The sequence below is a fragment of the Prionailurus viverrinus genome, chromosome B3, assembly GCF_022837055.1.
Source record: "Prionailurus viverrinus isolate Anna chromosome B3, UM_Priviv_1.0, whole genome shotgun sequence".
Taxonomy (NCBI): Eukaryota; Metazoa; Chordata; class Mammalia; order Carnivora; family Felidae; genus Prionailurus; species Prionailurus viverrinus.
Window position 1 is genome coordinate 48,612,979 of NC_062566.1, and position 14,211 is coordinate 48,627,189.

At 38.7% G+C, this 14,211-nt stretch overlaps 1 protein-coding gene across 2 annotated transcripts in view; it reads right to left on the reverse strand.

Moving 5' to 3' along the window:
• Positions 1-7,884: 7,884 nt before the first annotated feature.
• The window catches only part of AP4E1 (adaptor related protein complex 4 subunit epsilon 1), a 61,475-nt gene continuing 55,148 nt past the window's right edge, over positions 7,885-14,211 (reverse strand). For both annotated transcript variants that reach the window (XM_047863506.1, XM_047863507.1), the window contains 3 exons: positions 13,774-13,964; positions 12,092-12,249; positions 7,885-11,055 (listed from right to left, as the gene is read on the reverse strand). In XM_047863506.1, coding sequence (XP_047719462.1) covers positions 10,895-11,055; positions 12,092-12,249; positions 13,774-13,964 — 510 coding nt within the window. In that variant the 3' untranslated portion in view covers positions 7,885-10,894. The remainder of the gene's footprint in view (positions 11,056-12,091; positions 12,250-13,773; positions 13,965-14,211) is intronic.

Here is a 14,211-nt window from a genome sequence, read left to right on the forward strand (position 1 = left end):
TCCTACTTGTCACACAACATAAAGGATGGAGTTGTACAATTAAACAGATTTCCAAGTACTTTTCTCTCACTGAAATACAAAAAATAATCTCTGGGCTCTAGTCTCCATCCATTTAGCACATGTCCTGCCAGACCTCATTAGGGAAAAACTTCCTAAGGCCAGCTATTTAGTGGTATCTGCAATATGTTTTGGGGAAGGAAAAGTACTCATCCACTTATAAAAATAGTTTAAAATAACTAAAGAGGGAAAAAGGCAAGATGGCGGCTTAGGAGGACGCTGGGCTCACCGCACGTCCTGCTGATCACTTAGATTCCATCTACACCTGCCTAAATAACCCAGAAAACCGCCAGAGGATTAGCAGAACGGAGTCGCCGGAGCCAAACGCAGACGAGAGGCCCACGGAAGAGGGTAGGAAGGGCGGCGAGGCGGTGCGCGCTCCACGGACTGGCGGGAGGGAGCCGGGGCGGAGGGGCGGCTCGCCGGCCAAGCAGAGCCCCCGAGCCTGGCTTGCAAAAGCGGAGGGGCCTGAAGGACTGTGTTCCCACAACAAGCGCGACTTAGCGTCTGGGAGGTCATAAGGTAACAGCTCTGCTCGGAAAGCGGGAAGGCTGGAGGACAAAGGGAGGGAGAGCTGCTGAGCCCCCTGACAACAGAGCTCAGTTTGGTGAGGAACAAAGGCGCTCGCCAGCGCCATCTCCCCCGCCCATCCCCCAGCCAAAATCCCAAAGAGAACCAGTTCCTGCCAGGGAACTTGCTCGCTCCGCGCAAACACCCAACTCTGCGCTTTGGCGGAGCCAAACCTCCGGCAGCGGATCTGACTCCCTCCTGCTGCCACAGGGCCCCTCCTGAAGTGGATCACCTAAGGAGAAGCGATCTAAGCCTGCCCCTCCTGCCCCCGAGCACCTTGCCTACCCACCCCAGCTAATACGCCAGATCCCCAGCATCACAAGCCTGGCAGGGTGCAAGTAGCCCAGACGAGCCACACCACCCCACAGTGAATCCCACCCCTAGGAGAAGGGAAGAGAAGGCACACACCAGTCTGACTGTGGCCCCAGCGGTGGGCTGAGGGCAGACATCAGGTCTGACTGCGGCCCCGCCCACCAACTCCAGTTATACACCACAGCACAGGGGAAGTGCCCTGCAGGTCCTCACCACGCCAGGGACTATCCAAAATGACCAAACGGAAGAATTCCCCTCAGAAGAATCTCCAGGAAATAACAACAGCTAATGAGCTGATCAAAAAGGATTTAAATAATATAACAGAAAGTGAATTTAGAATAATAGTCATAAAATTAATCGCTGGGCTTGAACACAGTATACAGGACAGCAGAGAATCTCTTGCTACAGAGATCAAGGGACTCAGGAACAGTCACGAGGAGCTGAAAAACGCTTTAAACGAAATGCATAACAAAATGGAAACCACCACAGCTCGGCTTGAAGAGGCAGAGGAGTGAATAGGTGAACTAGAAGATAAAGTTATGGAAAAAGAGGAAGCTGAGAAAAAGAGAGATTAAAAAATCCAGGAGTATGAGGGGAAAATTAGAGAACTAAGTGATACACTAAAAAGAAATAATATACGCATAATTGGTATCCCAGAGGAGGAAGAGAGAGGGAAAGGTGCTGAAGGGGTACTTGAAGAAATAATAGCTGAGAACTTCCCTGAACTGGGGAAGGAAAAAGGCATTGAAATCCAAGAGGCACAGAGAACTCCCTTCAGACGTAACTTGAATCGATCTTCTGCACGACATCTCATAGTGAAACTGGCAAAATACAAGGATAAAGAGAAAATTCTGAAAGCAGCAAGGGGTAAACGTGCCCTCACATATAAAGGGAGACCTATAAGACTCGTGACTGATCTCTCTTTTGAAACTTGGCAGGCCAGAAAGAATTGGCACGAGATTTTCAGGGTGCTAGACAGAAAAAATATGCAGCCAAGAATCCTTTATCCAGCAAGTCTGTCATTTAGAATAGAAGGAGAGATAAAGGTCTTCCCAAACAAACAAAAACTGAAGGGATTTGTCACCACTAAACCAGCCCTACAAGAGATCCTAAGGGGGACCCTGTGAGACAAAGTCCCAGAGACATCACTACAAGCATAAAACATACAGACATCACAATGACTCTAAACCCGTATCTTTCTATAATAACACTGAATGTAAATGGATTAAATGCGCCAACCAAAAGACATAGGGTATCAGAATGGATAAAAAAACAAGACCCATCTATTTGCTGTCTACAAGAGACTCGTTTTAGACCTGAGGACACCTTTAGATTGAGAGTGAGGGGATGGAGAACTATTTATCATGCGACTGGAAGCCAAAAGAAAGCTGGAGTAGCCATACTTATATCAGACAAACTAGACTTTAAATTAAAGGCTGTAACAAGAGATGAAGAAGGACATTATATAATAGTTACAGGATCTATCCATCAGGAAGAGCTAACAATTATAAATGTCTATGCGCTGAATACCGGAGCCCCCAAATATATAAAACAATTACTCATAAACATAAACAACCTTATTGAGAAGAATGTGGTAATTGCAGGGGACTTTAATACCCCACTTACAACAATGGATAGATCATCTAGACACACGGTCAATAAAGAAACAAGGGCCCTGAGACATTGGATCAGATGGACTTGACAGATATATTTAGAACTCTGCATCCCAAAGCAACAGAATATACTTTCTTCTCGAGTGCACATGGAACATTCTCCAAGATAGATCATAGACTGGGTCACAAAACAGCCCTTCATAAGTTTACAAGAATTGAAATTATACCATGCTTACTTTCAGACCACAATGCTATGAAGCTTGAAATCAACCACAGAAAAAAGTCTGGAAAACCTCCAAAAGCATAGAGGTTAAAGAACACCCTACTAACGAATGAGTGGGTCAACCAGGCAATTCGAGAAGAAATTAAAAAATATATGGAAACAAACGAAAATGAAAATACAACAATCCAAACGCTTTGGGATGCAGCAAAGGCAGTCCTGAGAGGAAAATACATTGCAATCCAGGCCTATCTCAAGAAACAAGAAAAATCCCAAATACAAAATCTAACAGCACACCTAAAGGAACTAGAAGCAGAACAGCAAAGGCAGCCTAAACCCAGCAGAAGAAGAGAAATAATAAAGATCAGAGCATAAATAAACAATATAGAATCTAAAAAAACTGTAGAGCAGATCAACGAAACCAAGAGTTGGTTTTTTGAAAAAATAAACAAAATTGACAAACCTCTAGCCAGGCTTCTCAAAAAGAAAAGGGAGATGACCCAAATAGATAAAATCATGAATGAAAATGGAATTATTACAACCAATCCCTCAGAGATACAAACAATTATCAGGGAATACTATGAAAAATTATATGCCAACAAATTGGACAACCTGGAAGAAATGGACAAATTCCTGAACACCCACACTCTTCCAAAACTCAATCAGGAGGAAATAGAAAGCTTGAACAGACCCATAACCAGCGAAGAAATTGAATCGGTTATCAAAAATCTCCCAACAAATAAGAGTCCAGGACCAGATGGCTTCCCAGGGGAGTTCTACCAGACGTTTAAAGCAGAGAGAATACCTATCCTTCTCAAGCTATTCCAAGAAATAGAAAGGGAAGGAAAACTTCCAGACTCATTCTATGAAGCCAGTATTACTTTGATTCCTAAACCAGACAGAGACCCAGTCAAAAAAGAGAACTACAGGCCAATATCCCTGATGAATATGGATGCAAAAATTCTCAATAAGATACTAGCAAATCGAATTCAATGGCATATAAAAAGAATTATTCATCATGATCAAGTGGGATTCATTCCTGGGATGCAGGGCTGGTTCAACATTCGCAAATCAATCAACGTGATACATCACATTAACAAAAAAAAAAGAGAAGAACCATATGATCCTGTCAATCGATGCAGAAAAGGCCTTCGACAAAATCCAGCACCCTTTCTTAATAAAAACCCTCGAGAAAGTCGGGATAGAAGGAACATACTTAAAGATCATAAAAGCCATTTATGAAAAGCCCACAGCTAACATCATCCTCAACGGGGAAAAACTGAGATCTTTTTCCCTGAGATCAGGAACACGACAAGGATGCCCACTCTCACCACTGCTGTTTAACATAGTGCTGGAAGTTTTAGCATCAGCAATCAGACAACAAAAGGAAATCAAAGGCATCAAAATTGGCAAAGATAAAGTCAAGCTTTCGCTTTTTGCAGATGACATGATATTATACATGGAAAATCCGATAGACTCCACCAAAAGTCTGATAGAACTGATACATGAATTCAGCAAAGTTGTAGGATACAAAATCAATGTACAGAAATCAGTTGCATTCTTATACACTAACAATGAAGCAACAGAAAGACAAATAAAGAAACTGATCCCATTCACAATTGCACCAAGAAGCATAAAATACCTAGGAATAAATCTAACCAAAGATGTAAAGGATCTGTATGCTGAAAACTATAGAAAGCTTATGAAGGAAATTGAAGAAGATTTAAAGAAATGGAAAGACATTCCCTGCTCATGGATTGGAAAAATAAATATTGTCAAAATGTCAATACTACCCAAAGCTATCTACACATTCAATGAAATCCCAATCAAAATTGCACCAGCATTCTTCTCGAAACTAGAACAAGCAATCCTAAAATTCATATGGAACCACAAAAGGCCCCGAATAGCCAAAGGAATTTTGAAGAAGAAGACCAAAGCAGGAGGCATCACAATCCCAGACTTTAGCCTCTACTACAAAGCTGTCATCATCAAGACAGCATGGTATTGGCACCAAAACAGACACATAGACCAATGGAATAGAATAGAAACCCCAGAACTAGACCCACAAATGTATGGCCAACTCATCTTTGACAAAGCAGGAAAGAACATCCAATGGAAAAAAGACAGCCTCTTTAACAAATGGTGCTGGGAGAACTGGACAGCAACATGCAGAAGGTTGAAACTAGACCACTTTCTCACACCATTCACAAAAATAAACTCAAAATGGATAAAGGACCTAAATGTGAGACAGGAAACCATCAAAACCTTAGAGGAGAAAGCAGGAAAAGACCTCTCTGACCTCAGCCGTACCAATCTCTTACTCGACACATTCCCAAAGGCAAGGGAATTAAAAGCAAAAGTGAATTACTGGGACCTTATGAAGATAAAAAGCTTCTGCACAGCAAAGGAAACAACCAACAAAACTAAAAGGCAACCAACGGAATGGGAAAAGATATTCGCAAATGATATATCGGACAAAGGGCTAGTATCCAAAATCTATAAAGAGCTCACCAAACTCCACACCCGAAAAACAAATAACCCAGTGAAGAAATGGGCAGAAAACATGAATAGACACTTCTCTAAAGAAGACATCCGGATGGCCAACAGGCACATGAAAAGATGCTCAACGTCGCTCCTTATCAGGGAAATACAAATCAAAACCACACTCAGATATCACCTCACGCCAGTCAGAGTGGCTAAAATGAACAAATCAGGAGACTATAGATGCTGGCGAGGATGTGGAGAAACGGGAACCCTCTTGCACTGTTGGTGGGAATGCAAACTGGTGCAGCCACTCTGGAAAGCAGTGTGGAGGTTCCTCAGAAAATTAAAAATAGACCTACCCTATGACCCAGCAATAGCACTGCTAGGAATTTATCCAAGGGATATAGGAGTACTGATGCATAGGGCCACTTGTACCCCAATGTTCATAGCAGCACTCTCAACAATAGCCAAATTATGGAAAGAGCCTAAATGTCCATCAACTGATGAATGGATAAAGAAATTGTGGTTTATATACACAATGGAATATTACGTGGCAATGAGAAAAAATGAAATATGGCCTTTTGTAGCAACGTGGATGGAACTGGAGAGTGTGATGCTAAGTGAAATAAGCCATACAGAGAAAGACAGATACCATATGGTTTCACTCTTATGTGGATCCTGAGAAACTTCACAGGAACCCATGGGGGAGGGGAAGGAAAAAAAAAAAAAAAGAGGTTAGAATGGGAGAGAGCCAAAGCATAAGAGACTGTTAAAAACTGAGAACAAACTGAGGGTTGATGGGGGGTGGGAGGGAGGAGAGGGTGGGTGATGGGTATTGAGGAGGGCACCTTTTGGGATGAGCACTGGGGGTTGTATGGAAACCAATTTGTCAATAAATTTCATAAAAAAATAAATAAAATAAAATAAAATAAAATAAAATAAAATAAAATAAAATAAAATAAAATAAAATAAAATAACTAAAGAAAATTGACTCTTCTCTTGGAAAGAAGCCCACAATCTAGTTGCAACCACTTAGAAGAACTCACTACATTTGCAGGATTACAGATGCTCCAGAAAACTCACGGTGTTTGACATCATCTGTCTCTCCCCCATGCCCAAGCTCATCCTCCCTGTATCCAACTCACAATCTTTAAGTTCTCGGGGTCTATGGACCCATCTTTTGGGTACCATCCTGTCTTGGATCCATGCACCTACCATAAAGTTTCCCACATGATGCATAGGAAACACATTTCCTTTTAAGTAATTCTGCTTCCTGCTACTTTATTCAGAACTGTTCTTTCCCAACTTTCCTGATGCTGTTGGCCTTATTAATTTATAGCTGTCCCTCCCACTATCACAGTGCTCACTCTTCTGAAGAAACATGTAATGCTAGCTTAGCTAGTAAATCTGCCTTATCACATTCATTAGCTATCATTAACTTCACTGATCAAATGTCCACTGCTTTCTGTCCTAAAACCAGTTCTTTTAGATCACTAAAACTTCATGAATATCTGCCATAACGCAGAAACATCCTCCTCCTCCAAGTCATAGTATCTATCTGTAATCACACTGTATCTGCAGAGAGATCTCTTAAATGGCATGGCAACTTCTCACAGGACTTAACCTTCAGGCTGGTAAAGGTCTCATCAAGCAGTCATGCTTCCTCTCTTCCACCAGGTGGAAACTGGCACAAGCTATTTTCACCAAAACCCCTTTCTGCTAACTTATATCTATAAACTAAATCTGATCACTTTTCTTTACTTCTAGAAGAGCCACAGGATTGCTAAAGTCAATCCCTAGATATTACCTGGTCTCAGATTATTTACTTTGATGGGACAAGTCTTTTTAGTCATTCATTCAGTAAGCTGAGTCCCTATTACTGAATGCCTATATTATGCATCAGGCAAAGGAACACAGAATAGAATATATGCATGGTTCTTAACCATAAAAAGCTCATAGTCGTTCATTATGCACACACATAAACAAGTAACTTTCATACAATCATTAACTTTGACTACCAGGTTTGGCAGCAGGCCATCCCTCCCTTTAAGAGTCCCTTCTTGTCAATTACTGCAGTGGGTGTGGTGCATTTAAACCTCCTTTACCTTCAGTGTCCCAAAGATGGGGCTTCAAGTCTCAGAACTTCTTGCCTGCCACACATTATAGCCAATAGTAGGCATAAGTCAGTGAGATTTAAATGCCATTTCTGATCTAGCTTTGTGTTTCAGGATACACATGTAGAGACAGAGACTCACTAAATCACCTTTTGACTTACTGTGTTTCTTGCATCTTAAGGCGGCTGTACGGAGAGGGCATCATGGAAAGAAAGCACTGCTCTGAATGCTCTGGTCAGGCTAGGATAAGCTGACCTAGGGGATATGGGCACACACCTGAGAACGAATCCATGCCTGAAGCCCACAAAGTTCTCTTTGAACATCACACAGAAACAGCAGTATCTTTACTTTTAACCAATTAGGCCAGATTCTTTGAGGGACTGCAATGAGTAAATCACTCTTTTCATCCCATTCCAGTTGCTTCTGCTCCTTTTCACCAACCCTATCAAATTACTGAATAGGATTACTTATTAGCTATTTAGATAATAAAAAATATACAGACCAAAGAACAATATAGATCACTTTGTATTTATTACATATTTAGCCGAATTGTTTTTCAAATTACAGAATTCAACTCCAAAATAAAGTCATTAATGCCTATTAGGTTGTTATTCTCACTCGCATTTTTCCCTCTAAAATTTTAACACAGCAAAACACCTTAAAGACTTGTGAATAGGTTCAGTGCACTTGCAGTGGCTCACAATCATGAGACAAAGATCACATTCATCCATAAAAAAGAAGACAAAGAACTCAATATTTTACAATATTACTGACATGAAACAAAATAAAGGAAAAAATACAATACTGCATTTTCAGCACAACTGTTTTTTGGTAGAGGATAGCAGGTTACTATTTAAATAGTGCCCCCCTGCAAAGAACATGCGGACACACTTGGCACATTAGCACTTGGTAACTGCTCACCTTCTATCTGCCCTCTCTTCAGAAGTACCCTTACTCAGGGCCCCACTTTCCCTTGAGCCTGATCCGCCCGCCTCCACAGGGACTACTCTGGCGGGAGCCTGATCCTTCTTCATTCACCTGCTCTTAAGGTTTTGCCGTCTGCCCTTTATTCTCCCCCAGAGTCACACCTGCCGCCGCCTGCACTCTCAGTCAAGGTGCCTGGCACAGAACTCACACGCTGAGCATCCCCACCACAGCTCTACTCCAGATGCTGCCCCTTCACTTTAAACCATGACTGTAAGGTAAAGAGGATTATCTGCCCACAAAAATCATGCTCCCTACTTTACAGTCACGTCTTCCTGCAATGCAAAAAAGGTTGGTGATGCCTGATTTGGAACTTAAAACACTGAATTAATTTAGGCAGATACACACTGCTCCGAAGTTCTTTAAAATTCACTCTTTCCTACTGTTGTTTTAAAGCCATAAAAATATAAAAATTGTAAACATTCTACTAAATGTTTCAGTGGAAACTCCATTACTCTACTTTTTATTTAGTGGATTCAGAAAGAACAAAAGTGACACTATGTTCCCTTTGACAAGCTAAAATGATGCTCCCGGCCCTAACCTACCATTACACATCTCCCACAATCAGACAGCTCTGTTGGCCAAGCAATGTTACTGACAACTGTCAGTTGCTATTCATGACCAACCTTTTAACAAAGCAGCAGAGTAGCCCATTGTAATCTCTCCTAGATAGTCGTCCATCTGCTTGCTGGGCACCTTACACACACTGCTCTATACTCAACCTAGCCTTGGTGATCATGCACACACACAGGAGTAAGGATACACAAAAAATTGGAGCACCTCCTTTGCCACATACTGTATTCCTCTACAAAGTGAGAGGGTACTTCCTAATTTTTTGTCAGAGTAACAGCAGAATCGGGGGTTGGGGGAGAGGGGTGCTGTTGACAGAGGCAGAAATAAAGAGGAAGCTGGTAAGTCTAGCTACCAGTGTCCACCACATCCAAGAGAGCTCATTCTCTTCACATGACGCTGCTGGGAGCATAAAGATGAATCTGACCTTCTATTCAAAAGAGAAAGCTACTCAGGAAATTCTAGTCACTTATCATTACTTTCATAGCAAGGTTTTACTGTATGTTTTTAAAAACATGAAATTAACAAGAAGTGACATTTTTAAAAATGAGTAACTTTAAAATTAATTTTTAAAAACAGTGCTTTTGTTTTTAGGGAGAAAAATGCTAGACACAAAAAACTAATAAAACCTAACAGCTCTAGGGAATCCCTTTAGTATCTTTATCAGTTATGATTAATGAGATAATTTAAACCAGAATTCCACACATGGGTGATAAACAGTACCAATTAACCAGAGTATTAACTGCAATGACTTAAAACTGTATTACCTGAACAGTCTCCATGGTGAAGTGTCAGAAAAAGTGAAATAATAAATATTTTCCACAGCACCATAAGATTTTATAAAATACTTACCATTTCAGTTTTTAACTTTAATGTACAATCTCAAGATTGTGGTCCATTGTTCATAGTAGGCCTAACTTCTTCTTTCACTGACAAGAATTCTGACATAGGCCATAAAGGCACAATTACAACATGAAAATGATGTATCTTACTGAAGAATCTGTACAGTATACGTAAGTAGTCACTGTTGTGGTTGTATCCATTGAGTATTAGCAGATTCAAAAGCCAGGAAAGATGGTTTTACCATTTATACTCACAAAATTTAGTTTGTCAAAAGGACCTAAATGGACCTAAATGGTAACTAAGATAGTTGCCATAACTACAAAGTCCTTTTATATCTGTTTTAGTATTCTGTCCTCTTATGGGTTATGTTTTTATATGACAATATTTTGTAAATGGCTCTGGGTTTTTAAAATAAGAATACATTTAAAATAAGGATTCATTTTGAATTTTAAAAATAAGTTCAAGTGGAAAATGGACAAATTCTGTAGCTGAATTATCTGCAATTATGTGTAACAAGTTATCTACAATAAAAACTATATCACAGATTGAATCCCCCCGATATCCAGCATGCTCATGGATCTCCTAAACTGTTAGTGTGTGCTGTGCCAATTTATTTCAACACTTATCCAAGCAAAACATAATTGAAAGTAATGACTTCCCTATCGAAAAGCTTACACTGCATTCCAAAGCCAAATACAAATTAGGTTTGGGATGATCAATGCCATGTCTCCCCCCGACTCCCCCACCATTAATGCAGAGAACGGAGACTTGGCTTTACTACAAATCAGCTAGCACTAGAGTAAATTTGCTATAAAATTATTTATAACAAAATAAATATTTTCAGTCCCTCTACACTAAGTGACATATAAATCATTAGCAGTTTATAACATTAGTTCAGGTCACTTTTGTGAGACCCAAACATACTGTACAATCCTGAGTAAAAGGTTAAGGATACAGTTTCTTAGGGATCTTTCTTGATCAGGATTCATAAAGAAAACACATAAAACCACAGCTTGTAATAATCCCCGTTTTCATTAGAAGAACCAGGAGTTCTTTTTACTTTGGTAAATAAGATTATCTATGTAAACCATTTATTTTGATGGAGTAAAATAAAAGCAGAGCTTCTGCTAGGATCCCTCCACTACCTTTTGACACTGATACAGTAAATAGTCAGGAAGAGTAGAGCAGGAGGATCTGAACCACAGGGCTAATACGTCACCATTTACTCGAAAATGCAGCAAGCAGGGGATGGATGGGAGCAGCTGACAGGCCAAAAGCCCTTCATTGCCTACAAGAAAACATAAATTGAAAATTCTTTAAGACAAAAGGACTCAGACATTTCTCCAAGATACACAAATGACCAAGAAGCACGTGAAAAGATATTCAACATCACTGATCAGTAAGGAACTGCAAATTAAAATCACAAGGAGCTACTAATCCTATAAGACACACACACACACACACACACACACACACACTCATATACATATAACAACTGTTGGTAAGGATGTGGAGAAACTGGAACCTTTGTGCACTGCTGGTAGGAATATAAATGGTACAGATGCTGTGGAAAATAATATGGCAGTTTCCCCAAAAATTGAACAAAAATTACCATATAATCCAGAAATTCTACTTCTGCATATATAACCAAAAGAACTGAAAGCAGGGACTCAAACACAGGTATGTGTACACACCCACACTCAGAGCATCATTTTTCATAATAGCCAAAAGGTGGAAGCAATCCAAGTGTCCATCGACAGATGAATAGATGAATAAAATGTGGTATATTCATATAAGGAATAGTATTCAGGCTTAAAAAGGAAGGAAATTTTGACATATGCTACACACGAATGAACCTTGAAGACATTATGCTAAGTGAAATATGCCAGTCACAAAAGGACAAGTATTGCATGATTCTGCTTATACGAGATCCCTACAGTAGTTGAATTCAGAGAGACAGAAATAAGAATGGTGGTGGTCAGGAGCTGGAGAGGAAGGGGGAATGAGGAGTTAGTGTTTAAAGGGCACAGAGTTTTAGTCAGGCAAGAGGAAAGAGTTATGGAAGTGATGGTGGCAATGGTTGCACAACATGAATGCACTTAATGCCAATAAACTATACAGTTAAAACTGGGTTAAAATGGTAAATCCTGTTATACTTTACCACACAAAAAATTCTTTAATAAAGTCTGAACAACACACTCATTTGAAAGGTATTCATAACAGGAAATAATAGCTCTAAGAAATCTGATACTTGTAAAAGTTGATTTGTGTTCTGTGAGAAAGCCCCCATAAACACAAAATTGCCTTTTCATAACTCTACGAACCTATAATTTCAACAACATGAAGTCTTAGTTTCTGTTGCAGGGTCTTCAGGGCAGAAGGCAGAGCAGCTTGAGATTCTGACATTTTTACATTTTGCTTCACATCATTTGCGAAGGATAACCAGAGTTTGCCAAAGTTTTCAGTTGAGATTTTCAACGGTCTGAAAATAATTTTTAAAATTAGATATGTCCAAAAGAATGAAATTAATTCTAAACAAATACATTTCAAATGACTCATGGGAATAAAACATAATCATTGTAAATCTGGGCCCCACAAAATTTATGTTTTTAAACTAACTATGATTCGAATTAGAATGCTTACCATCAACCTCCAAACTTAGGAAATACTAAAAGAAGATTTTATTAAAGTGTCAATGTCTTTCCAATAAATCACTCAGTTCTTTTTCTGAGCATTAGTCATTTCGGCAAAATTTTACCAAGTTAAAAAAATTTTTACCAAGTAATTTGATGAATCATTCAAATATAAATATACTTTGAATTTGGGGACAATAAGACACTATCAACATCATGTACAGAGTATAAATATGAAGATCTAGCACCTTACATAACTCAGACTAAGGAAAGGATTTTAACAAATGTATTTTTGAAAATGGTTCATGAGACTGAAGATCAAATAGTTAACACTGGGTCTCTGGGGGTAGAATTACAAGGAACTTTTATATTTTACTTATACTTTTCCATAGCATTTGAATTTTTGTAATAATTATGCACTGATTTTATAATGGGGAAAATATTTTTAAAACATACATAGGATTTTATTAATACACACAGAAGAACTGTTAATTATATATACTGTGCTGCTTCAGGTTACTAATGCTCACCATGGGATATACCTTTTTAGTCAGAGAGTATAAGTTTTTGGAAGGCTGGATTCTATCTCATACAGCACCAAGGCCATGAAAACTCTTTGACAGACTGAGAGACACATTCTTACTAAAAGATTGTAAAGAATAGGCAAAAATTACAGCAGTGTAACACAAGTTAATGTGTGAAGGTTAAAAATTTTTACAGATATTTATTGGCATTCTGCATTTTTGGTTCAGGCAGCCTTCATTTAAAAAAATATTTGAATACAGTAAAATATATCCATAAAACCAAATGAGAACAGAAAAATGAAGAATTTGTTTTCAATTATTTTGGTAACACGGCTTAGTGCCTTGTATAATGCTAAATACTTACTATATCTCTAATTAAAGTTTAATAACCTTGAGTAATTTTCTTGCAGATCTCTAAACCTTAATAAACAGATTTTATGAAAGAATTAATCAAATAAATGAAATATAATGAGAGAAACTTTAAAAGCTTTAAAAAGAAGCCACCTGGAATCTTTGAAGTTATTTCAATTTAAACATTACTTTAATATTACTTTCTCTCAGAAGTTTTCCAAAATTACTAATCAACCCCAACGTAAATCAGGTCCCATACTATAATCACTCATTGTACCATTTACTTCCTCTTCAAAGCACAATTCAAAATTATTTATGCATTTATGTGATTGTTCAATGTCTCTTCCCTAGACTGGACTCTCCCTAAAGGTAGGGACTGTATCTAGCTTTGAATTATTTTACTCTGCAGCGCCTAGTGCAGTGCTTCTGTCCAGAGAAAAGGCCTAATAAATATTTGCTGAATGAGTAACTTGAATTAACATTCCAGAAAATATTTACCTAATGAAATCTAATAGTGATAAGTTTACAGAAAATTCAAGCTGAACAGAATGAGTATCCATCATCTGATAATTTATAAAACCAAAAAGATTCCCTTCTGTAAAAGGTTTCTCCATCTGTACACTATATTGAAAGGTTTTGATGCTTTCTGTTTCTATTACAGGCAAGCAGCATCCAGGTTGCTCAGTGATCTGTAAACAAAAGTAATAAAAGTATTGAAGAAAGGATCAATACAGACTATTATATGAATACCAATTTTCTATTCAATTGAATTTAAAAGCATACTATTGTGAGATGTTAATAACAAACTACAGTATAAAAATGACTAACAACTTCACTTGAGAAAAATTTACTAGCACAGATAATTAATATAGTATACAGGTAAAAGTTATGTGACAAATTGCAGTGAAAACCTCTGTATAATTTAGTAACAACAAC